Source organism: Stegodyphus dumicola, chromosome 3 (assembly GCF_044657685.1).
Source record: "Stegodyphus dumicola isolate Sdum_Otavi_A_Nest chromosome 3, ASM4465768v1".
NCBI lineage: Eukaryota > Metazoa > Arthropoda > Arachnida > Araneae > Eresidae > Stegodyphus > Stegodyphus dumicola.
Window position 1 is genome coordinate 43,001,637 of NC_140770.1, and position 27,816 is coordinate 43,029,452.

A 27,816-nucleotide genomic window follows, 5' to 3' on the forward strand; every position below is an offset into this window, starting at 1 on the left:
TTTAATTCGCCTGTTTGGGCAATCTTTAGCCAAATGACTGTTACATCACATGTAACATTCTTATGGTTTAAACAAATGTTTCTGTTCACTTATCACTGAATCTTTTCTTAGCACTGGTGGAATATGAGGCGTATTCGGAAACTAAGTACCGTTTTGAAAAAAAAAAAAAAAAAAAAAAAAGTAAAACACTTTTTTCGAATCCAATTTTATTTTTACATGAAAATACATGTCTTAAACTATTTTTCAACATAGTTTCTGCCAATGATCAAACACTTGTCATAGCGGGTGACCAGTTTTTGCATACCATCATCAAAGAAACTTCCCGCCAGTTTCAATAACCACGACTCCACAGCATTTTTTGTGTCATCATCAGATCCAAAGCCCTTGCCACCAAGCTCGCACTTCATGTGCAGGAACAAGTGATAGTCGGACGGCGCCAAGTCCGGGCTGTACGGCAGGTGATCGAACTGCTCCCAATGAAACTGTCGAAATAACGATTGAGTGACACCAGCAGTATGGGGCCGAGCATTGTCATGGAGCAACACAATTCCTTTACTGAGCATTCCTCTTCGTTTGTTTTGAATGGCACGCCTTAATTTTGTTAAAGTCTCACAATATCGTGCCACATTAATGGTTTCACCTCTGGGAAGAAATTCAGTAAGCAAAACGCCTTTCCTATCCCAGAAGACAGTGCACATGATTTTTTGTGATGACATTGTCACTTTGAACTTTTGTTTTTTCGGAGAATGAGTGTGTCTCCACTCCATCGATTGTTGTTTCAATTCTGGTGTGAAATGACACACCCAAGTTTCATCACCTGTCACAATTTCTCCCTCATCACTGTACCGCAAGAGAAATGTCAGGGCACTACCAAGTTGCTCTGTTTTGTGAACATCAGTGAACATTTTTGGAACCCATCGAGAACACAGTTTGCGATAATTCAAGCGGTCAGACACAATTTCGAACAAAAAGTAAGTGAAATTTGTTAAAATGCCTCTGAAAGAGTTGTCATTGTGAAGCGTCTGTTCTCATGAATTGCTTCATCAACTTTCCTTAACAAATCATCGGTGACAACAGAAGGCCGACCACTCCGAGCCTCGGCGTGGACATTTGTTCGACCTGCATTAAACATTCTTATCCACTTTCTCACCATTCAATCACTTATCGCGTATTCACCGTAAGCTTCTGTCACTTGACGATACATTTCGGCCGGTTTAACATTCCTCACGATAAAAAATTTAATCACGGCACAAATCTCACAGTCAGCGGGAGAACTAATTGTCTTAAACATTTTGAATGTGCACAGCAAACTGAAAACACAACATAGAGCAACCCAAATGGTGACAATTGAAAGTCAGTGAACAAGAAAGACTAGTGCGCATGCACGGGATGCCTACCACAGCGCTGCGACGGCGCTAGAATGAAATGGTACTTAGTTTCCGAATATGCTACGTATATTTAGAGTTTTTGTTGCATGAATCACGAAAATTAGCCCGTTTTTCACCTCTTATGTCATCAAAAGATTTACTTTTTGCGATGAATTAAGTGTTGCATTCCTTTGCTAGTTCTTCCAGACGCAGCCAACTTTCACCTTGTCGAATTGAATCAAGAAATAAGTTCCATGCTTCACCCTTTTTAGGTACAGAAATCGATAATACCTGTACAGCTTTCAAAAGCTTATCTAATGAAGGTGTATTTTCTACCTTGTTACTAGATTTGTTGTTAGTTTCAATTTGTATCAAACGTAATTTCACAATTTCCTCTGAGTTTTTCTTTTCTTCAACCATAGTATTAAAGAATTCCGTGACAAAATCTTTATCTTACAAATATTCTTTAGAGCTTAAAAGCTTATCTTTTAACTTTATAACTTTTAAACTGGAATCAGCTTCTTCACTGAGTTACATCAACAATGAAATTAAATCACTTTTAATTACTCCCTTAAACATATTTATAAGAAATTTTCTTAAAAATTACAACAAAAATTTCTCACCTTTTAGCAAAATCTAGTCACCTTCGAACTCTCTGGTTTTTGAAAGAGAGCGGGCTGTCATACTTGTCGGAATGGCAGACAAGTGACACAATATATTATTGGGAATTTAATCCTTTATTATATAGAAGCACGACTTTTATGTGCAAATATTTACATGAGGTTGATATTATATGGTTTAAGAAAATAACTCAGATGAAACACAGGTGTTCAATACCTTACCAAATAAATCAGCCACGCTGGTTAAATCGAAACTGGAACTCAGTTGTAAATGCCCTATCACGCTTTCTGCAGACAACTCTCATCTGTCTGACTTGCTGGATTCTTCCCACGAGGTAGACAGCTGATTGCCTGACCGCAACCAGATACATGACAACGATGTTATAATTTTGCATATTATAAGCCTAAAAATGATTTTTATAACAAAACCAAAAAATTAACTGAGAAAAGGAACATTCATTCACAAAGAAAGGTTTGAATTTAAATACAATACATAGAGTACTTTAGAAGTTCAGCCCTGTGATGACTGACAGAAATTTTTTATTGTAATCTGCTTTCTTGATGAGTGCTGTTTCTTCACTGCCAAGTCTTGCATCTTTACAGCATCACTATATTGATTCCTGTAGCTTCTTGCTGTTCAGTATATTGAATTGCATTCTCTAAAACCTTGACTTCATTGTTATAAGAAGGCCCTTCAGCGGCTGAGAGGTAAAGTCACTGAACACTGGTAGTTCGGTCCGAGGTTCAAATCCCATGAACGGTCTGGCAGCATGGGCATTTTCATGGTTTTCCCCATGTGTAACGTGTATATGAGTCAGTTTCCCTTAGAAAGTCCTCCATGAAGGTGTCCCTCCCCTTAGGCAGATAGTGCTAGTGTGATTTGCAATAATTAAATAAACCAAACCATTGTTGTGAAAATGATTTTTATTTTAGAAATTCTGCAAGGTCAATACTTGTTGCTTGATCTTGATCTTCAGTTTTGTTTTCACCACAAATGACAAGAACAATAATATTTTCAGTTATTTCATATTGATCATCATCCATTGTTCAACTTTCGATTTTTAATCAAAGTTGCATCTTTACGTCCAGGGATATGGGACATTAAAAGTAGAATGGTTTCTTCAGTTTCAACTTTTAACCACTTCTTAGAAGCTTCTTTTATGTTGACAATTGTTGCAGCCCTTATGTCAGCCCGGACCCTAACAATCCAATAAGCAACATCCTTTACACTGATGCATTTCAATTTTTAGCCCAAAGACGTAATTTACCCAGAAGGGCTTTTAATTTCATTTAGGCATTTTGCGTCATCCACTATAAAATGGCCTTTTACTTTTCAAATTGTTGTCAACAAATATTAGAGCCCTGCATTGTATTTAAAGAAATTAAATAATGAAGAATCTGCATGAACTTATGTATGTTTCTCACATTGTGAAAAAACGGTACCTAGAGACATCAAATTTTTAATAACGTAGTCCTCCACTCGTATGTGGACGTCTGGAAGTTGAAATTTTGAATTTGTTTTATTATCTATTTCATATTTTGTAAAGCTTTAACAAATTTTTAATTAACAAATTCAGTGATTTCAAAGCGAGCAATGGCAATATTGCAAGAGAGAAAAAATATCTCCCACGTGCTAGACTGTTGTACAGAAAAAAAAAAAAATTTTTATCTCCAGCGCGTGAGACTGCATATCGGAAATTCTAAAGATATGCTGTTTTTTAATATTTCATGATATTGTTGTTGAATTGAGTTTTATGATTTAAGTGCAACAAACATGATATTGAATAAATAAAGGTAACACACAAAACATTTAAAAAATGCTACTTTCGTCATAATATAAAATCTGAAAGCAGTCAGATTTTTTTGTCATCATATTTTGTCTTTATTCAGAGTGGTGTACAGTAGTTCCTTCTTATCATTTCCAAAATGCCCTGTTTCTTAGGTTGGCGTATGGTGGCTACACTTGGTGGGAGTGGAAACATCATCTTAATGTCACCATCTTCAACTTCCTCTGCATTGCATGTTGGAGCATTATCTAGCAAAAAACAGTTTTTCTGAGTAAATTATTTTCTTTCAAAAACTTCTGTGATGAAATAATGAATTCTTTTAAAAAAAAGCTTCTTAAAGAACTAATCATTGAAAATTTCACTGCTCATCTATGTACTTTCCTGACAATAGTATTTCCCAGGAAGGGTGTTTTTTGAAACTGTTACGAACTCTTGGATTTTAGGACTTTCTAATCATCACAATGCCTATTTTAAGGTTTGTTGTAGCATTAGTGCCTGCTAAAATTGTTCAGGTTTTCTGTACTGTGTTTACAGCTAAAGCTGCCGCCTTAGTTCTGACTGCAAGATTCTTACTAAGTAAAATTTGTAATTAAGACCTAACTCATAACATTTAATTATCTGATCATCTGTTAGGCTTTCAGTTTCAATTTATTCCTGCAAATATCCTATGTGCAAACAGTTCCATGGGCATCTTTAATCATAGTTTTTCAAACAGTTTTTGGCATTTGAAAGAAAGATATTCGCTTTAGAACACTATATTCCGAAATTTGTAAAAAAATATCGTTATTAATCAAAAGGTGTCTAAAATGGAACTATCGTGCTGTCAGATTAGAACCACCATTTACTTCCAGTTCTGTTGCAAAAAGACAGCTACAGAATGTTACCAAGTCATGAGTACAGCTTTAGATACTAATGCTGTATCATATGACACTGTGTAGGTTTGGTACCGGAAGCTCAAAAACCAAGGATTATGACATTCAAGAAGCAGAGTGTCCTGGCCTGCCTACTGATGTTGATGAGGCCCGCTTGCTAGAACTTGTGGAAGAAGATCAGTATGCAACCACTCGAGAGCTTGCTAAGGTGTTAGAACCATGTCCATTAGTCGTTCTATGCATCAAATGAACTTGACGTACAAGTTCACTCCCTGGGTGTCGCATGAGTTGACCCATCCAGATAAGGATAGACATGTTTGGGCCTGCAACTAATCTGTTTGAATATCAGCATAAGGACAAAATTCTGAACCAGATCGTCAGTTGTGATGAAATGTAGATTTATTTCAAAGACACAGGCCGAAAAGGGGTTTGTCTGCGCCCGGTGAGTCCATCAGTTGCGCGATTTGAGCATTGCAAAATGCAATTTGACTAACAAAAAAAAAAACAAAAAAAAAAATATTTTTTTTTAATTTTGTAGTTACATAGTTAACTGTGACCAAGACTAACTATATTTTTACATTATTATAGAAAAAAAAAAAAAAAAAAAAAAGGTAGAATTCACTACTGCTTTCCATTTTCTTCCTCAATAGTCAGCATTATAAAACAGTCTAGCAAATATAATCGTGATGCACCTAATTTTTTAAATATTAAGCTAGCTGTTTAATGAAAATGTACACTAAGACCTTCAAAAAAAATTTTTTTTACTTTGTTTTTAATTATATTTCTAAATTGCATTCTTTCCACCTGCTTGGAATTTCGAATCAATGTATATTTATTGTAAAAACTAGACACCTTTTTTATATTATATTCTCTGATGTAATAAAGAACGTCCAATAAATTTGCAAACATTAAAAAGTTACATGAAATCAACAAACTGGCATACCAGAATGTGGTATGCCCACCAGCGTCCGAGCGGTAAAGTCGCTGAACACTGGTAGTTCGGTCCGAGGTTCGAATCCCGCAAATGGGCTGGCTGCATGGGCGTTGTCGTGGTTTTCCCCATGTGTAATGTGTATACGAGCCAGTTACCCTTAGAAAGTCCTCCACGAAAGGCATCCCTCCCCCTAGGGAGATAGCCCTAGAGTGCTTTGCCATAATTAAATACACCACACCAGAATGTGGTTTACACACTAAGGCAGGTATTTTATGGTGCAAGAATGAATTTTAGTTGACATTTCTATAAATAAATGGCACTATTAATAATACTATATGAATATAATGAGAAAAAATTAGGATGTGTGGCATTATTTGTTTGTATTTATGAACATACTACAGTGTCATTAATAGTGCTGTAGTCCATCACATTTTATGATACTAATGGCATATCTTTATCTTTAAGTGAAAATTCGAACTAAAATTTGCTTAATGCCCCCTCCCCCCCCAAAAAAAAATTCTCCTTCAAGCTACAAATTGCAGTCTTAAGTTATAGATAACACTCAAATTGCAAATTGCATTCTAATAAGCCAACTGGTTGATTCTATGCAATTTTTAAAAATGTATCTAAATTTATGGGACACCTTGTATTTTAATTCTTTTCTTATTTTCCTAAATTAATAATTTTTCACATTCAAAAGATTCCTGGAGAAATTTTGATATTTTGCTAATAAATATTTTTTATTCATCTTCAGTTTTGTGTGATTTTATGATTAATATTTTTTTATATCTGTGTTCTTGCAGAGCAAGCAAGTAATTATCGGAAAAAATTAGGCATTTTTGTTTACCAAGTTGCTGAAGGCATGGTAGTATTTTTTATTATTTAAAATTAAAATATTCCTTTTATGTGAAGATACTACATGTAATTTGTTATAATTTATGTTAAGCTGTATTAATTTCTCATTCTTTAATATATATATTTCTGGACAATACATTATCTTATATCATATATTTAATATTGATGAAATCAAAATTGCTGAGGAATTCTATGTTAATTTTTTATTTATGAGCTGCATTTTGAATTAAAATTTATATGAATGTAATTTTGCTTTTAAAAAGCTCATGAAATATTTTGAATGCTAAATTAAATTAAAATGAAACATTATTAATGTGTGTGTTCATGTATGCGATTAATGTTACAATCAAATACTGAAAATCCGCCTACCTGAAATCCGCCAACTCCTGAAATTCGCGTTGTCTCTCTAAATATAAACATTCAGTTTATAGGTTCTGGAAACCGCAACATTGAGTACGAAATATCGAAGAAAAAATACTTACCGAATAAGGACGTCATAATTATCGAATAATAATGAGTCATAACAGAAATACCAAATTATTGACTTCATGATAAAAGTTTTTTCTCCTCTAATCTGCATTGAGGTAAGAAAGCAGATGATTCACTCATCGCTTCGTTCAAGTTCACGATCCACGTTATTGTATTTTCTAAGCTTTGTTATTTCACGAGATCATTTAGTGCTGCCTTTTTTTATCCAGATATTTTGTGGATAAATTAAGAATATTTTAAATTTCAGCCCTTTTTAATATATAATTAAAGATAAGAAATGCACTCATGATATTACTGCTTGCAACGTTGAGAAACATAAACACATTGCATTGACGGTAATGCAAAAAGTGCAAATTCTGCAAAAGATGGAGATAGGTGCATTTTATAGCAGCATTGTATGGAATTGCGATACAATCGTGTATGATATACGAAAAATAAAGAAAAGCTGTTGAAATTTTACAGCAACAGTGATTCTAACACCGGAATCCGAAACCGGAAATCTGTGCATGAGGCGAAATCGGCAAACCTCGATGCTGTGTATATAATACAATGTAATAATATGTAATAATAATTTAATACATATAATAAGTTATTGCAATAATGTATATAATAATTTAATTAAATGTATTTTGCAGATTTCTGGACTTCTACTGTATAAAAATTGATTTCTTTATTACATTCAAAAATCTTTTTAAATTCAGCTAGGTATTGGATGTTTGATTATAACTGCAGAAAATCTCAGTGATTTTGATTTCAAAATGAAATTTATTTCACTAATTTTGGATATATCTCATTACTGAGGAAACTAAATTGAGATCATATTTTAAATCTAAAATTAATATTTTCCTAAAGTCATCATTTTTAACATATAAATCAATAGTTTCTCAAAGCATAAGTTATTTCCTGTGAACTTTTTAGCATATACTTTTAAAATTTCAGGAATATTTATCTTCTCTCAAAATGATTCACAGAGATATAGCTGCTCGTAATATTTTGTTAGAGACTGAAAATTCTGTGAAGATTTCTGATTTTGGGCTGTCTAAAGATGTGTATACAACTAAAAATTACATTTCCTGCAGCAATCAAAGATTGCCGATCAGATGGATGGCTCCAGAAGCAATTGAAAGGAAAAAGTTCAGTACATTTACTGATGTGTATGTAAAAGCTTTATCATTTAAAAAATATTTTCTAAATGTTTTTAAAAGCTGTATATTTTATTTTTTGAATTTGAGGCTGAAATATAATATGGCATATTTTGATTGAATTGACTGAAACTAAATGATTGATTTTGCACGTCTGAATAGTGACTCTTTTTATCCAGTCGTTTAATAGAAACATATCAGTATTTAAGTCTTGTTGCATTTTTGCTGCCAGATGAAAAATACTCGTATTTTAAGAGAGCTGCACTTCATTAGGAAAAATTCTCATAATGTTGTATTATAACTATTTTGTTTTTTCAAAAAATTTGAAAGGACTCAGATTTTAATGGTTGTCCAAAAAGGGTTTAAGGTTTCTCTGTGCTCTTGATGAGCTCACAGTCTACCAATCTCCTGCTGCACTCACTCCTGCTAATCCATTTTCTTTGCCTTTTTAGCTTTTTATTGTTAACCATCATTTTCTTTGCACTTATGCCATTTAAATTTCAACACCAAAACTACAAAAAATTTTAAAAGCAGCATGTGTTTAGAATTCCCAATGAGGTATTGGCATACATTATTCTGTTTTTTTTTTAACCTGTTCTCAGTTTCTCATATCAATGTACAGTTTTCTTAGTAAGATGACTAGCAAAGCCTTTTTTTTCCTGTTTATTATTAACATTTTGTGTGGTGAATTTATTAATTACTGTATTTGCCGGCGTATAAATCTTACTTTTTTTTCTTTAAAAATAGGTCTAAAAAATGGGATGTGTCTTATATGTTAATACTCAATTTTTGATTACATTCATTTCTGGAAATTTCCCCTATTCAGAGTTATGCGACCTTTTTTCTTGTTTCCTTGCAAAGTGTGGGAATATTAGTTAAGTAGAGTTCAGTGAATGCGCATGTGCTGTCATCGACGATCGCAGCTGGTTTTGTTTAAAATTTCCAATTTTTGTGAACGACTTTTAAGTGTGTAAAATTTCTGCTGTTCACTTTTTAAAAATTTGTTAGCAAGTTATGTCTCAAAAACAACCTTGGCATTGCTATAGCATAGCATACAAGCTATGTATGATTGTGTATGCTAAAGAACATGGAAACAGGGCTGCAGAGAGGCATTTCGGGGCCACCCCTAACTGAGAAAATCAAAAGAGCTTGGCGGAATTATAGTGATTAGTAATAAAGTTTTATCCTTCAAAAATGTGTATGAAAAAGTGGGTGCGTCTTATAGGCTGGTGCATCTTATACGCTGGTAAATATCATGTTTTCTTGTGCTTATGCCACATAAAATTCAATTGAACAGCAAAATCACAAAATATTTAAATACAGCATATCTTTAGAATTTCTGACATACATCTTGCATGCTGAAGATACAGTGTTTTAATCCATTCAGTATTGCTATTGTTCGCTTTCAAACTGTTGAGTTTGTTAAAAATTCATCAAAGTTTCACTAAATATTAAATATAAAATTAAAAATTCAGCCTTTCGGGTATACAAGTTTGGGTGGAAGATTATGTTATTCAAAATTTGATGACCCTGGATACTGTCATTTTTTCACAGTGTGCAAAACACATGCATTCATGCACATTATTTAATCTCTTTAAAAATAATACTGGGTGATAATATTTTGTGGCAACAATTAAAAAAGTGATTCGTATATTTAAAGTGGTACACCTCAAAATCCCATTTCGAGACAAATAGCCCATTCAAGCTAATGCTCTTTTGGGCTAATAAATTTTAGGAATATGATAGTTTGCTCGAACCTTTAAGGATAATTTACACATTTTTATGAGTAAATTTTTAAAACAATTATATAAAATATTATGGCAAATAAACGAGGGAACTGGTTGACTATTTACAATTTCATTTTGAGTTCAACTTTTAGAAAAAGTTGAATGAGTGAGATTTATAGATTTCTCATGTTGAATAAATATAAACAACTATTTTTTTGCAGGTTTTTCATAAAAAGAATATTGATAGAGCTACAGTATGATAATTTAACTGGTTAATTTTTTTTTGTTTAAAAAGACTGATAATAGAAAATTCCTGTAAACTTAAAGCATTTTAAGAGATTCTTTTTTATATCAGTAGTACTTGGAATTGTTAATAATCATGTTTAATTATGTTTTGGTACATGGAGTTTATGTTTGGTAAGTTAATAATTGTGTTTAATTTTGTAAACTTGTAGTTTGTTTTATAAATCATTCATTTAATTTTCTAAACAATCTTTTTATTATTGAAAATATTCTTTACCTTCATTATTCTTTAGTCTGCTTACATATACACTGGTGTGCAAAAATTAAGGACGAAGTCGAAAAATTAGCATATCAGCTGAACGAAGAGGCAGAGCGGACAGAAAGACCAATCAGGAGATTAAGTAAGGTGATGTACGGTAGCACATGCGCAGATATGCAGGTAGACGTAATGGGGGAGTGTCTGAGTAGTATAAAGCATGTTTCGGTGTAAGATCACTACTTCTGGCAAAGAGATTGCACGCTGTATAGCAGTTAAAATCACACCGAGTTGCTGCCTCAGCGAGAAATGGCGAATAATCAATCTGTTAGACGACATCTGGATGCGTTTACCCGAGGTCGAATCATTGGAAAGTTGGAGGAAGGCTGCAGTGTGACAAGTGTGGCTGCAGAGTTCGGAATTGCTCACAGCATCGTTTCACGACTTTGGAGACAATTTCAAACTACAGGAACAGCTATCCGAGGGTTTAGTAGTGGGCGTCCACGAAGAACCACACCCGCAGATGACCGGTATATTGCCTTACAGGCCAGAAGAAACAGGCGGCAGACAGCGGGAGAAATTTCTAGACACACGACACAGGCAACTGGACGACCGATATCGCGTTTTACCGTGGCCAGAAGACTGCACGGTGGTGGTCTGTTTGCACGACGCCCTGTACGGTGTGTACCTCTAATGTCTGCCCATCAGAGAAGGCGTTCTCTGTAGTGCCGGGAACACAGGAATCGGAGAGACAATGAATGGGGACGAGTACTCTTTACAGATGAGAGCAGATTCAGTCTGAGTAGCGATTCTCATCGCATACTCATCTGGAGAGAGCGGAGAAGCCGCAATCATCCCTCGAACATCGTTGAAAGGGACAGGTATGGAGGTGGCAGTGTTTCCGTTTGGTGAGGCATCATGCTTGGTAGTCGTACAGACCTTCACATCTTCGACGCAGGTTCAGTCAACGGGACCCGTTATTGTAACGAGATTCTTCTTCTATATGTGCGTCTTTTTAGAGGCGCTATGGGTCCACAGTTTCTTTTCATGGACGACAATGCACCATGTCATCGCACAGTAGCTGCCGAACAGCTCTTAGAGAGTGAGAATATTGAACGTATGGCTTGGCCGGCACAATCTCCAGATCTCAATCCCATCGAGCATGTATGGGATTTTCTAGGCAGACGCTTGGCAGCTCGTACCTTACCACCAGTAACGATTCCAGAGGTTCGATTGGTGCTGCAAGACGAATGGGCAGTAATGCCTCAACAACTCATTGACACCCTCATTCTCAGCATGGGCAGACACTGTGAACCTGCCTAGAAGTCAGGGGAGATCATATCCCCTATTAAAGACCGGATGTTTCTTGCTGGACACCCATCACAGGGATGTTTCGGCCTTCTGTCGCATTGCGCTCCATGCTACTTTTTCAGTAAAGCTTCTTTTTATCCCTCTGATTTCTCTTTTAGTAAGTGTTGCTTACATTACTCATGGCCTTACGTATTGGGGATCTTACGGTATTAAATGTGTGGATTTGGAAAGCTTTTGTACAAAGTTATATTGAGAAAAACCGTCTCGTTCTTAATTTTTGCACACCAGTGTATGTTTGCATATAATAGTGCATTAAGTACTAAATGTTTTTATTATTTCCTAGTCATAAACTATGTGTGCAGCATTTAGATGTTAAGAATCCATTATTTTAAATAACTTAGAGTTATAAAATTTACAGTATGTACCAAAAATGCTCTATTTAAAGTTATATGCAATATAAAAAAATTCAAACTGTAATGCAAATCATTACATCTAGAGATATTTATAAGAAAAATAACTACACATTTCTCAAATTTTATTTGCTGACTGATTGATTTCGATATCATTATAAATTTGCGTGGAATTGATTTTTGAGGCTGAGTTCAGTAAAAGAAGTACTTTATTTTTTTTTATAAAGAATAGTTATTATAAAGAATTGTTTGGATATATATTTTTAATTTCCATTAAGATTTTGAACACGGAAAGAAAAACAACCCTTCCCTCCAAAAAAAATTATTTATGAATTTAACAGAACTGTAGAATTAATTTGTAAATATGCAATGGAAAATCATTCAATAATAAAAGATTGTGTAACTTTTAGATTAGGGTATTCCTCAGTAAGAATAAACCAAATACTATTAAATATACATTCTCCCCCCCCCCCTGATAGTAGCTAAATTTTTCATGCAGTTAGTTAGAAATAACAAAGGGAAATGTAAAAAATCCTACAGGGTTTTAAATATAATTAAATTTTATGAAACTTAAAATTTAAAAGCATATTATACTCTCATGTCCATAAATTAAGGATAATTCGTAGTCACGCGGAAATCGCACTCTAAAATAAATATATCACCTGTAAAATCACTATACACATCTTCAAGAATGATATGCAAATTTCAGGAAGTAACCAGATGACACCGATGGTACGTCACAATGACAAGAGTGTAAGAGAGTGATATATGAGGAATACAGGCAAAGAAGTAAAATTGTTCGCAGGCGCTTTATAAGCATTTCAGTGCAATAACCGAATAGTTATGACACAAAGAACGCATTTGGATAATTTTTTACGTGGTAGAATTATCGGCCGTCTGGAATGCGGGCGTACCCAACTGGAAGTATCAGACGAACTTGGAATTGCCCAGAGTGTCATCTCCAGGCTTTGGCAATGATTCCAAGATGATGATAATGTGGGTAGACGTTACAGCACAGGTCGCCCCAGAGTTACAAGCACTATATTTACACACGTTTCAAGTAATGTTGTAATAAACACTAAGAAAAAATCTGATTAGAGAAAACTTGATTAAGCAAAAATTCTATTCAGTTGTGATTTGCAAAAACAGTTGAAACAAACATCATAACAGTTATCTGAAATATGTACGTAAAACATTTTTTTATTCAGACTAGAAGGCAGCAATTTTATTTGCACTATGATTTCACATACTTTTACCATCGCAGATGCCTTCTGTCTATGGAATATAGAGTGTTGGATAAGGGCCTTCAGCTTTTTTTTTTTTTTTCTCATTGATTGCATTTTCATCTCTTTTCTTAATATCGCAGTTCTTTGATGGGACTGAGATTGGGCTGATTTGCAATTCAGTCAGGAATCTGGATTTCATTTTGGTGAAGTCAAGTAATGGAAAAGTGCACAGTATATAGCCTGGCTGAAAGAGCATATTTCTCTGTAAATGAACTCAATTGTAGGTAACAAATGCTGCTATCGAACTCCTTGTTGATGCTGAGTGCCGCCTGAGATAACCACTGACCTAACTTTGTTGTAAAAGTCTTACAGTGTTAGTAGTCATCCTGGCAGAAGGGAAAATTTCCTCCGTGTAAGAATATACTTATAACTCCTGCTCACTTCCAAATGATAGTAATTTTTCTGAAATTTAATTCCTGAGCAGTATGTCATGTAATATATCCATTTTAACTATTTTGGAGATCGTCTCATATGTCTGCAGACCTCTTCAATTTTTTATAAGGATTCATCCTAATTTTATGCTACTCCCTTTGCCTGCAAATATCAATTAATATGTAAGTGACAAAGAAACAAAAATCTGCATATACATACGAACAGAACCTGCTGAATACTAGCAGAAAATACATACAGAAATGTCCTAACTGCCTAGAATTTTAGAACAAGTACTGCTTCTAAACATACTGTTTGTAAGATATCTTATAATATTAAAGTTGATGAAATAAATGATAGCTCAAGCAAAATAAGCAAATTTTCTTTTAAGCATAAGCGAATTTTCCTTTTGTTACTGTTTATAGCAGCCTCATGTGGGATATGCATAAAATATATACCATTATATAAAGTATTATGTTTATGACTAATATGAATGAAAATCCCATTTTACTTATGCAAAGGACAAACATGAAGAATTTAAACTAGGACAAAAAGTAAAATAAAAAACAATAAAAGATGCATAAGTAAAGAGAATTCCCCTCCCCTAAATTCTTTTAATTACTTTATTGTTTTGTATTGATTACTCTAATATGAAATAATATCAGAACATTTTATACATCAGTTTTTTCTCACACACAGGCTACTGAAAGGTTGTAATTGCAGTCAGTTCACTTGTTGACAGTTTATTATCACTTGTACACACACACAAAAGTATCTGTTTTATTTTTTCAATAATTTTTCAGTCTTTTATTAATAAACTATGTTAAAAAAGAAAGCAAATAATAATGTATAATTTAGTCACAACAGTGAGTGTTGTTGTCATTAGGAGATCACACTTTGTTTAGAATTTGTCATTAGGAGATCACACTTTGTTCTAAGGATGTTCAACTTTTGTTAGTAATTCCAATTAAAACTTACAATTTTTGCTCTACTATTAGTTTTCGTTTTAGCTCTAGAAACACCTTTTCACATATTACCTTTGATTATTTAGTCTTCCAATTTATATTTTTTATTATATAGGTGGTCATTTGGTGTGTACATGTGGGAAGTTTTCTCATTAGGAAAAGAACCATATAGAGATAGAACAAATACTGAAATTTTGCCATATCTTAAAGGAGGTAACAGGCTGGGAAAACCAGGAAGGTGCTCTCCAGAATGGTATTAAAAATTTGTTTTTTTGCTTGTAAATTTGTGAAAATCTGCATATTGCTTGGTGCTTCTCTAAATTCGAAAAATTGTGCCATCCCTAAATTCTGCAACTGCAAACAGCGTTATTAAATCTGATCTTTCAGCCTGGGAGCACCATTTACAAAATCTACTTTTTGCATATGGAAAGAAATTTCTGTTAAACTTCTCATTATCAACACACTCAGTACTTCACATCAGAGTTAGCTGAGGTGTGTAATCATCACTAAGTGTAATGTCAACATAAAAGGTTACTGTGCTTTTTGGTACAAATATTAAAAATAAAATGAATTTAACAATTAATAAAATTTAATAAAATTAAATAAAATATATTGCAAATATTAAAATTTAAAAAAAAATGTCTAGCTGTTGCTACACGAGTCATTTTTCAATCTGCTGTATGTTGATAGTCATGTTGTGATGAAAATAAAAAAAAATAATTATTCATCATGCTGGTGATTCTAATGCTAACAACTCATGGGCACTGAATATCTTAGAATGTCCATGCGGGGAAACATTCATCATATGCTGTACTGGAGGGTATGATTACATTACAGAATTGCATATCAGTGAATTACACCATCAGTTTTATTGAATTGTTCTTGAATTATTTGTAGAAATTCAGAATTATTTGTAGCAGAACTGTAATTGGTTTGATGAGGGTAACTTTCTCAACAAAACCTTTTGAATTAAGGAAAGGTGTGTTTCTTTAACAAATTAACTGGAGCAAATAAACTATATTCATTATGGAGCATCGAGAATGCTCATTGTAATGAATTAACATGACCCATGGGTCATGTTAATTCCAATAGAAGCATTCATGAGATGAAATCAATCACATAGTAATGAGTAATCACACATGAGTAATTAAGTCCACTGTTTCAGTATTCTCATTAGCCTTGATTGTTAAATCTGATTTATAAATTTAATGGTCCTTTCTTAATTCTAAGGACAGGTTAGATGTAACTCTTTTTTCAGTCTTCACTAATAAAATAGCCAATGTGTTTCCATCTTAAATAATAATTTTGTATGAATTTTTAATGTAATTTTGTGGTGACACCAAGTATTTAGAGTTCATGACACATTTCTAATTTATTGAATGTTACTCCTTCAAATTAGGTAATTTAAACAACTCGGGAAAAAAAAAAGAAAAAGGGCTATTACTAGAGACTGTCAGAATATATATTTTTTGATATTTTAATAACTTTCAGAAATTATTTCAAAGTAGAATTTTAAACTTCCTTTACACTTGTATATATTCAGCCCAACAATTACAATATACTGCCTTGTCTCATAATTATGGACAGTAAATAATAATTATGGACACTTGACTATTTGATGTTAATAGTTAGAATTAGCATTAATTTCACAATTGATCATATTTTATGAAAATATTCTTAGTATCTGTTGACTAAATTATAAAGTTTTTTTAAGTCATTATCTTGAATATTTCCCTCTATACTTCAAATTGTACTTATTAATTCTGGTATCATACCTACACAAGTTAGACAGCCTGATCTGCTGCTAAATTTATTTCCACAAATCTGATAAATCTCAGCTCTTTCATATGCTTCTTAATATTGCTCTTATTACTACATTTCACATTCTGAATTATACAATTTCATTTTGCTGCTCCTGCTCTGTGCCTTTAGTACTTTTCCTTCTACGCTGCTTTAAAAAAAAAAAAAAAAAAAAAAAAAAAAAAAAAAAAAAAGACCCGTAGTTTCCATTCTACTCAGCCAATTGACGAAATTCAAATAGCATTTGTCATGTCTCGAAAGCGCGACTTAGGATATATATTAGATTTATATATAGCATTGTTCTAACTTAGGTATTTTGACACAAAATGGGACCTTTTCTGAAATTCATTTTTCCATTTCTGAAATGACTTTTTTCCGATTTTGTGTCAAAATATCTATGTTAGAATAATGCTATATATAAATCTAATACAGTCAAAAGTCTTTAATCCAGACGTCCATAATCCGGACCTCAAAGCTACAAACTTTCTGTGCATGCGTAAACGCATGCACATAATACGTTTCCGAATGCACATACTATGTTTATGCATGCGCGTTTAATGTATAACAGACGGCATAAGCTAAGCTAAAATTATCTAATTATCTATTTCAGTTAATGTTGCGGATTGCATTGTTCCTTAATCTTTGAATTGGATCCGGCTTATTATTTTTTGCAGACTGTTAGAGCAATTTTATAAAAGTAAGCTTGAACTTTCGATTATGTCAGCAGAACTTTGTAACTGAACAAGAAATTATGTCTGTTTATAGAATTAAAGAGAAAGTATTAGCACATAAAACAAAGCAACTTAAACAACTTACATTGAAAGAAATATTTAATAAAGTAAACAAATAAATATTAAGCTTTTTTTTGGTAAATTTTGGTACCCTTTACGTCATAATTGCTCTTTATTTCATAAATTATGGTTTCATATTTTTAATTTTATAATTTCTGCATGCCATCTTACCAGATTTAAGCTGATGATCTATAATCCGGAAAAACCGATAATCCGGAATCGCCGAAGTCCCGACGAGTCCGGATTAAAGACTTTTGACTGTACATATCCTAAGTTGCGCTTTCGAGACATGAAAAAGTCAAGTTGAGTTTCATCAGTCAGCCCAGTAGAGTCAGCTGATGACTCATCAATTCCGTATACAGGCATGTTGGTTAGTGTTTTAGATTCTAAAAGAACCACTAGCACAACACAAACCCAAATGGGAAGAATTAATACTTCGTCCTTCATCAGAGAACAAAAAATTAAAAGAAATTTTGACATATTGCCAAAAAACTTATTCTAATATGACTATTGCAAATTAATTTCCAAGAATTAAATATCATTGCTTTCTAGCATCACTTATTAGACTTTTTAACTTTTAACATTCCTGAACTGTTTACACTACTCTGGCGAAGAATTTCTTCAACATTGTCATTTATAGATTTTCGGATTTATGAACATTTTAATACCTTAGTGTTTAAAATGACAGTCTCTAGGTTTTAAATTACAAATTTCTGGAGCTCACTTGTTAACAACTTTGGTTTAATAAGTGGTAATAGTGACTATCTTATGCTTCAACTTATTGATGTATGAACTCATAATCAAGCGGTGATTCTAATAGGTTCCTTATATAGGAGCAAGTACTCTTTATTTAACTTACTTAACTTTTGTATTAAATAAATATTGCATTGTATTGAATGCATAGGACTTTCAAAATTATATTGTCAAAGCAATGTTACTAGGCCATTTCCTTAAATTAATATTTGTTAAGATATCTTGAATTCTATTAATATTTTTTAATTGCCCATATTTTGTTTATATATTGTGTTTATTTATGTTTTTATTTGATATATTATTGTTCCATGTTATCTAGTATGTATTGAATAGCATGATCTTATTGTGTAGTGTTTTATTAATTGTACCATGTAAATATTGTACTGTACTTTGCTGGCATTGTTGCCCATGTAAACATTTTCTTTTGTTTAAAATAAATGCTGCATGGTCTGCCATCCCTCCCTGGTGTGGTGGAGCTTCTGGAGACAAGGGTATATCCTATCTTATGTGAGGTGAACTTCGAGTTCACCAGGCAATGGTGTCCTTGTTCTCTGGTGTAAAAGTGTTTTAGATTCAAAACCAAAACACTTTTTCTTGTGTCTATAAAAACAGATTTTTTGAATTTGAATAATTTCTTTAACAAGATGGAAGGGTAAATAACCCTTTATTATTCAAATAAGATTTAATAGAACTCCGTCTTGTAGTGAACAATAAAAGCCGACACTTGGACTTGAACTTAAGAGACTAAGAATTAAACTAAAACTAATCCAAATTAAAGAGATATAGCCGAAGCTATCAAGATTCTAACCGAGTTGGCCCCTTAACATTAATTGACTGTAAAGCTATCAAGGGCCTAAAGTACTGCCGAGCATAATAATAGCTTACAAGAGAGCGGCCTAAAAAGGCAGACGCGTGCAGACAGGATAGCTGGTAACTCTCTCGCTAAGACCGAAGAACTTCGTGGTTAAGTACCGCTCTTCCTCATTATGTATTCAGACATGATTCTAAAACTATGTTCTAGCCGAAAGTAGTAAGTTGAAGTTAAGAATCGACAGGAAAGAAACTTTAATTTAAAGTTTAACTGTTAATAAAATTAACATAATCCTTAGAACTCATATGAGAGAAAAGGAGGGTGAATACAACAAAGTGTGTGTAATTTGTGTACATGATATATAGGCTATAAATTGTTTTTATGAAAGCAGTAGTATTTTTTAATGGCATTGAGCCTTTCATATTCTTTGTTTGTCATTAGCCATTATTTTACTGTCTTTGTTATTCTGCGGTACTGATATTTCAATTAAATTTAAACTGCATTTGTTGAATGACATTTATATATGCAAATACTGCTGATTGTTTTTCAGGTATGTTATTATGCGAGATTGTTGGCGTTCTGTTCCAGAGTCAAGACCTCAGTTCAGAAATCTTGTGCCAAGAATTAGAGCTATTATTGATAAATATTCTAATTATGAATGCTCTAGCTAAGAGAAATTTAATTTTAATGAAACAAGTTTATGTATTTTAATGTAAAATGTGGTAAATAAAAATATAATAAATATTGTTATAGAAAAGAAAAGCTGAGAAAGGTTGCTTTGTTTTTAAAGAACAAAATGCCCATCATCAGTTGTGGATAAAATCACTAAATACCTATGACATAAGTTGAAGTTATTCAAAATAAATTTGATAACTTGAAATAAATCTTTCTAAATGTTACAGTGCACCAGCAGAAAATCAACTATTTGAGGGTTTCTTTTCTTTTGAAACAAAAAGAATTGTGCAAAAGGGATAACAAGGTTACTGATGTTATTTCTAACACAGAATGTTTTAAATAGTATCAGTAATCTTGCAGTTCCATTTCTGTTTCTATCAGTTTTAAAATTGCTCAGATTCTCTAGAACAGGGGCCGGCAACTCGTTTCTTTTTTTTTTTTACCAAGAGGGCATATTTCAGAAATGTGGGAACATTGGGGTGTCAACAGTAATAATAAAAATAAATATAGAGCAATAAAAAATTTAAAAAAAAATTATAATTATATCAAAACAGAGTTAATTTGTGTGGATTGTAAAAGTTGTAATATTCTAAAAATTTGTTTTGTTACTGCAAAAACATTTATATTGTATCGTTCATAAATGTTACTAGCTAAGCAAGAAAATAGCAAGTTGTTGTGCAACTCAAGCAAGTTGTCGACACACAACAATCAGCTGAACTGAAATGATTTTCTTAGTATCAATCACAGGAAAAGCAATGCTGCCCGTATATTTTCGTTATCTCTTAATTTCAAGAGAAGAATGCATACTCTGCTTACTCAAAATACAAAGTAAACAAATGACAAGTTTATGTACAAAAGAGATTACGGATGTAAAGCTGTGGACAGTATATGAGGATAACGGAGATAGTATGTGTATGGAATCGGATGTTTCTAGCAATCAATGTCGTTCATCTAGTCATTGTACTGTTATCTAAATATCGCCAAGATTCAGTTTTTCTCAGAAGTTTAATTATGCAATTCATGCAACCATTAAAATGACGAAAATAAAGTAAAAATGTTTTGTATAATTATTCATTATAATTATAAGTGCTTATTGTCCGTATTTTTAAAATTTAGAATTTAGGTGCTTAAAACTGTGTGCACTTAAAAATTGCTTCACAGGCACCTTAATACCTGTAGGTATCACGTTGTTGACCCCTGCTTTGGAAGTTTTCAGGTCATTCTTTCACCTATGAATAAAATTCGTTGTTCAACCCTTAAGATTCCATCTCTGACTTAAATTCTTGGTAAATTTATAGCATATTTTGTCAATGTGGTTTATGGCAATACTGGCCAAATTAAAAAGAGCATCAAGAAGTCAATTCTTATGCCCAAAAAGAGGGAAAAAAAAATCTCCAATAGCTACATAGTTGGAAATATAATCAATTTTGACTGCGAAAATTATATATAAGGCTTCTTAAGTTGGTGAATTGGATTTGCGTGAAGCGCTTCACATTAATTAAATTTTCTCTTCTTTAGTTAATGATATTCCAATCCAATTCTTCTTAAAACTTTTAAGATTCTTATATCTTATTTTATATGTGTCGCTACTGTTTTCCTTAATATATGGAGCTACTACTACTTTGATTTGTCTATTACTTCTGATATAAATATGATTGTTATTTTTCTCCTTTTTGCACAGCTTTTTTTTTTTCCCCTTCTGAAGAAGACGGACTTTTATCTGATCGCTCTCGAAGTTGATAGAGATTTGGTCAAAATCTAGGCCAAAATAAGAATCTGTTTTGCCTAATTTTATGTTTTATAATATCCCAAATTGAAATCCGAGACATCCGAGCCTTTAAATAAATGTAAAGTTTTTGTGAATATTTTAACATATCATAAAACAGACTATGTCTACAGTCCCAAATTGTACATCCTAAATTGAAATTTGAGACAGCAAATAAGTCTTTAAATAATGTGAATTTTTCGAGAATATGTTAATGTACCATAAAACAGACTAACATTAACTATGCTATTGTCTTCATTTTCTATCTGAATAAATTGTGGATTTCCTACTCAATAACAGAAAATGTGTAGTCTTAAGTGCTGTGAAAAACAATTACAAATAACTTTGCATCTAATATTGTTAATCTGCCTTACCACTATTATTGCTGTCTTTAGTGAAGATTACTAATACACAGCATACTTAAAGCTTTTTCACCTAGTTGGAAAAATCTTATTTTAAATTCCTTTAAATCTAAAACTGGTCTGAAATTAGAAAATATCAATCATATCTGGGAATTTGTAAATCTCAAAGGAAGAAAAGTTTTATTTTAAATACAAAGTTTGCATTAACTTACTTAAGATGGGGTATTTGTTCTTAATATGGACCTTGAATATTGACCTACATATATTTCCAACTGGAAATAAGGTAGATTTTATAAAAACAGCTCAAGTAAGGGAGTAAACACATTTCATTCAAAGTGCAATTTTTTATGTGTGGCCCACCTAGAGCAGAAAGTTCAGCCAATATATTGTTCACTACACTTTAATAAGATCAAAAGTCTCCATAGATTTGCTACTAAACATTCGCTGAAATATAATAGTTATTTCATGGAGCCAGATGTGAAAGTAATAAATGCTATTTTATCTTAACATGGAATCTGTCTGCAGAAGCCATATAAAAAGTTCAAGGTTTTGCATTTATGGAATTCTCTGATCTACAGCCTTGAAATTGTTTCTCTAAATTTCTTTATCTTATTTTCCTTAAGTATTAATTTTAAACATTCGATCTAGTAAGAATGACTCGTCTCGAATCAATATTTAAGCTAGTAAAAGTGTGCAGATGCTTTTGTCAAATACCATGTGGTTTTACCATAATTATCATTATGTAATTTAGAAGTTTTTCATTCTTTGTGACGTGGTGAGAGTTAGTTACCATCAAAGTAAACGGCAGGTCGGCTTTAGGTCGCCTGGTGAGTTCTATATTCTTCTGCCGACCCTGGAAACAGTAATATATTGTTTACTTTCAGCTCACTCTCTGCATGTGAAAAACACACTTTATTATAATTTTTAACTATAAAATTTTATTTATGAAAGATTCTATTTAGAATTTATAGTTGGGCAGGCTGAAGCTTCTTTTATTGTCATCGCTGTTAAGACATCACTGTAAAAGTACACTGGTGAAGTAAATTAAGAGAATTTTCATATTTGATCTACGATCTCCAGAACTACTGGAGAGATTTTGATAAAATTTAGTGTGAACATAGGTTGATATAATACAAACAAAATAAACATTCAACAGTTATAATAATAGACACACATGTTCGTGTGTAACACTCGCGGGAGTCTAAAGGTCTGAAACAGCGGTTGCAGAAGACACAAAAGAAATGGGTTAATAGGGGGTATGGTCCCCTCTTGCAGCCATACAGGCCTCGCAGCGTGATCGAAATAAGGCAGTTTATCTGTGCCTGTGGCAACTGGTCCCACTCAGTTTTTTGAGTTCCTGAGCTGTTTTCAGTTCCTGGATGGTTCTTGGGGGGGGGTTGCGAGTTGCAATTGCCCTCCCCAGAGCCTTCCAGACATGCTCTATAGGGTTGAGGTCTGGTGACCTGGCTGGCCAATCCACCTAACGAATATCCTCACTCTCAAGAAATTTGTCGACCAGAAGAGCTCCATGTGGCCTCGCGTTATCGTTCTATAAGATGAACTCTCAGCCAACTGCACCCTGGAAAATGCGAAAATAGGGCTTCAAGACATCATCCATATACCTCACACCAGTCACAGAGCCTCTGTCAAAGACGTGGAGAGGTGTGCAGCCATCCAACATGATTGCATGACCATTACACCGCCATAATTGTTGATTTCGAGGACATTGGAGGGTCTCTGGCTCTCTCCGTATGGAAGTACGGCAAGAATCAGTGTTTAGGCTAAAACGGGACTCGTCGGGAAACAGAACGGTCGCCTGTTGCTCTATACTCCAATTACTATGCTGCCTGCACCATGCTAATTGGACTCTCCTGTCCGTAGACGTGAGCAGGACGCAAAGAGCCGGTCTTCTGGCAAGCATCCCTCTCTCCTTCAGTCTTTTGGAAACAGTCACCCTTGTTACACGGGTTCCTATAGCTGCATAAAGGCTTTCTGTGGTCGAATTAATTGAATGAGAAATACTAAATCGTCTGTGAAAAACTGTTTCTTTTCTGTTTTGTTTTCTTAATTTCTTTTATACATCGTTCTGGATTTATTATAGTATTTGAATGGAACATGTGGCAACGATTAGATAATACTTCAAATGATATAAACTTTGTGCATTCTGAGTTATAATGAACGAAATATAACGCTGTTAAGTGAACCTAGCGCCAGAGTATCGCTATGGTAAACAAATACAGTGAATTTTAAAGAGTGCATTTATTCTATTGTAATTTATGTGCTATCGACGAAAATTCAATCCAATAAAGTTTAAATGAAATATAAGAAATATATATCTATCTATATATATTATATATATATATAAATAATTTAATAAGAATATAAAAATAATTTAATATTTGTGCAAGGAAGTCATGTGGTGTACACATCAGATTTCTTTGTTTTGTGATCTGATAATATAGGATATACCATCAAGCATGCTTTGTCACCTGGTTTGTACGAAGCTCTTTGTAGTTGAAGATCATGATATGTTTTTTTCTCTTTTTTTTCTGTTCGATGCGTTCGCTCTTTTATTTCTGCTGTTAAATGGGCAAATCGTTTGAGATATGGGGTTAATCTCAGCCACGAATTTATCTTTCTCGATCGTTCGCTCTTAGATCGTAGGTAATGTCATATGTTGTTTTAATTCTTTCTTAAATTGAAAAACGCTGCTGTGCGATTAGTGATTTCACAACTGGAAGTGTTCATTGAAAACAAATGAGAGGCAGTTTTTCTTCGTAGGAGTCGTGTTCATTTGGAACCAGTATAACGAGTCAGAGTTTCAGTTCACTATTTTTACGTTCAGTTAGATTTGCTTGAGGATTATGCACAGGAATAAGGTTTTGTTTAATTTTGAGAAAACTGCAAGTTTGTTGCAGAATGGCATGCACGAATTGTGACCATTATCACTGATTAAGGAAATTCATATCGTAGATACACTTATTCGATTAACGTTTTGTCGCAGTTTACAGGTCTTGTTTCTTTAAGGGAAAAAAAGTTCTACCCATTTTGTAGTGGTATCTTTATCTTATCAGTATTTATACTGATAAATCCATTTCTTACCAGGTGAAGTCTCTGGAAGAGATCCAAAAAAATAATAAACAAGGTTTCAAACCTCTGGGTATATACTGGAGTTCGAAGAAGACCGGTTGGCTTCTGATTAATCGGTTTATAATTGTTGCATTCGGAAAAAATTTTTACATATTCAGAGATATATTTACGCATTCCTGGAAAGAAGTATCTACAGGCAACTAGTTTATAATTTTCAGCCCCATAGCGTCCAGTGGTTGAAACATGGTACTGATGTAACACTCTATTTCTCTTTTGGATAGGGAACTAGGAGTTGAGTTTCTTCTGTTTCTACTTCAGGCAAGTAACGATTCAGAATACCTTGATTCATAAGATAACCTCTACTAGTCCAGTTTTCATCTTTTGAAACGCTTTCAAAGTAGTCAATTTTTTTTTCCAGTTCTTTGCCCTTTAACTGTTCTCGAATTTCTTTGGACTTCCTAACTGGAAAATCTGCTGATATTGCAAATAAGTCACAAGGATTCATTTACATTCGAGGGTCTAGACAACATGTCTGCAAACACATTAGCTTTACCAGATGTATACTAAATTTTAAAATTGTAAGATTGAGTCTAATGTGTATATTTTGCCAAGCGACCTGATGGTGACTTGATGCTCATAAACCATTTTAACGGTTGGTGGTCAGATGTTATGATTATTTCTTCGTTTTCGCCGTAACCTTGATATTTCTCTGGAGCCCAGACTACTGCAAGCGCCTAATGTTCAGTAGTGAAGTAATTTCGATCTGCTGGGATGAACAGGCTGACTGGCGTACTTGGTAACGTGTTCCTTTTGAGCCTTCTCCTTTCCTAAACCATAATTGCTAGCACCTGTACAGATACGAAACATCTGGTTGTTTTAACACCAGGGGTATTATTAATCTTTTCTTCAATTCTTTGAAAGCTTCTTGGGGTTCAGGACCACAAATTCATTATACACGTTTTGGTAAGATCACTAAGTGGCCTTACAATGTTTGCAAATACCTCCTAAACCATGAGCAAATTCGCAAGAAGGACTGAACGTCCTTCAGATTAGTTGGCACAGGGATTCTGTGAATAGAGGTTGCCTTGCGATTATCCCTCCCCCAATGACCTAAATATTTAACTCGGTCACACGCGAAATTTTGTATTTTTCTGTTAGCAGTGATCATTTCTGCTATTTAAAACGAGATGCAGAAGAGTATGTTATGGGATTCAAAATTTTTTTTGTTTTCGTGTATTATTTTATATTATAAACAAAACGATTGCAGTATGCGTCCTCCAGCAATGGACACGTTCTCTACTGGAAAAAATGAGAAACTGAATTTGGCAAATTCTTGTTCAGAATGTAATATGTAATATTTTTCATTTTTGATTTTACTTTTTGTTCCTTATTCTTTAATTTAATCAATTTACATTTATTTTATTTCCATGAAACGGTCGCGGAGCCCTTGGGAAATGCAGTTGGAGCAGATTGGGTTCACAAAGCACATTTTTGGAGCCGATGGAATACATACTTAATATTTCAAAATACGCATTACGTATATTAATACCTTCAAAGGGGGTAATTTCACTTCTCATATTTCAGCAGAAGTAGCGAGTCTTTTTCAGAGTTAATAATGTCTACTTCTTTAGCTATCTAGATGGTTTGATTCATCATCTCCGTCCACCCTTCGAAAATGTATGAGATATATTCAAAAGAAAGGGAATGCGTCTTAAAAGTCCTCTATAACATCTTTACGAATTTTGAATAAGAGTTTGGGCAGTTTGGATGACTATTCCACAAAATTAAACTAAAATTTTATTTCAATACCAGAACTTGCAAAACAAGTGGTACAAGGCAGAGGTGGACGTATAGAATATTAACTGTGTCGAAATATGTAATGCGTATTTTTACATATGTGTATTTGTTTGTTGTTATGCAAATTGTATTTCTGTCGTTGAACTGAGGAGAGGCGCAGATGCAAATTTGTTAGGATTTTTAAGCGTGTGTTTGGAACTTCATGCTTGCTGGGAATTAACTGGAATTCCAAAGAGAGTAGGTTTTTTAGATGTGCTTCTGAAGCTAGAGGTTTGACGTGTCCTGTCGCCGTTCCTCAGCCAGCGTGATGTTTGAAAAACCAATAAAGAAATTCGGTCAAGATTATGACTCTGAAGTTATTGAAGTTCTATTAAGGTAATCGCAAGTCACCTTACAGTCAACTTTTCATGAACAACGGAATATACAGTATTAATGAATCATTTGTTATATATTACCTACTTTGCAAATTAAGCAAAATCAAAAGTTTTAGTTAATATTCCTTTTAAGTATTTTTTTATTAAACAGTGGCATATTATTTAAAAAATCTTTCTTATTTATATTCATTTCATGTCATTTGGGTTTAAAATTGACTTTTTTTTTCCTAGAAAAATTCAGTAAACTTTATGATGTCCCAGGAAATATACAAAGGGAGATTTATTTTAGAAATATATCGAAGAAATTTCCCAAGATATTGTATTGTTTTTACTTTTCAGGCAGAAAAGTTGTAAGATATCACATGGCAACAATATAGGAACGAAGTCGACAAATTTTATGTTCACATGATGTTTAAAACAGGTGAATGCCCTGACTCATCATCTACGTCTCCGTTTCCATATCACCTACTAAAACATTTCTTTCAGCTGACCAAGCGATTTTCGATGACCTGCAGATAAAAGTGTTCGTGATTTTTAGTTGTCTGGGAGATAAAATTTCAAGTGGTATGATGAAATATTTCGTATGCATGAATGAGGCTACACTGAAGATTTCGGCGAAGATATTATAATAGAAAAGATACCATGAAAATTTTCAACTACTAAATAAATATAAATATCTTTCCTCCAAAGTGTTTTAAAAGGCAATGGAAAATATAATTTAAAGTTCTCAAATTTTATGTGTTTTATTTCTTTTTATTCCTGATGTCTTACGAAAAAGAACAACACAAGAATGAAATTAATATGCTAGGTAAATTTCAGATTTGTTTGTTACACAACATTATTATTCGCATGACTCAGTCCCAGCCAGTCATTAGCATTGATATTGGCCGAATGTCTAAAACTGCAAAACACTGATAATTCGTCTGAATTTAGTTATTAAAAATCAGCTAGACAAGCAAACGCCA

General features: G+C 33.3%; 1 protein-coding gene across 7 annotated transcripts in view; it reads left to right on the forward strand.

Annotated features, from left to right (window-relative positions):
* The window catches only part of LOC118181410 (tyrosine-protein kinase receptor torso-like), a 108,370-nt gene extending 88,817 nt beyond the window's left edge, over nucleotides 1-19,553 (forward strand). For 5 of the 7 annotated variants that reach the window (XM_085812815.1, XM_035350538.2, XM_035350537.2 and 2 more), the window contains 4 exons: nucleotides 6,384-6,445; nucleotides 7,864-8,078; nucleotides 14,749-14,886; nucleotides 19,339-19,553. In XM_085812815.1, the coding sequence (XP_085668941.1) occupies nucleotides 6,384-6,445; nucleotides 7,864-8,078; nucleotides 14,749-14,886; nucleotides 19,339-19,459 (536 nt within the window). In that variant the 3' untranslated portion in view covers nucleotides 19,460-19,553. Of the gene's footprint in view, nucleotides 1-6,383; nucleotides 6,446-7,863; nucleotides 8,079-14,748; nucleotides 14,887-19,338 lie in introns of those variants that run through there. The other 2 variants (XM_035350542.2, XM_035350544.2) reach the window with 2 other exon arrangements.
* Nucleotides 19,554-27,816: the final 8,263 nt, after the last annotated feature.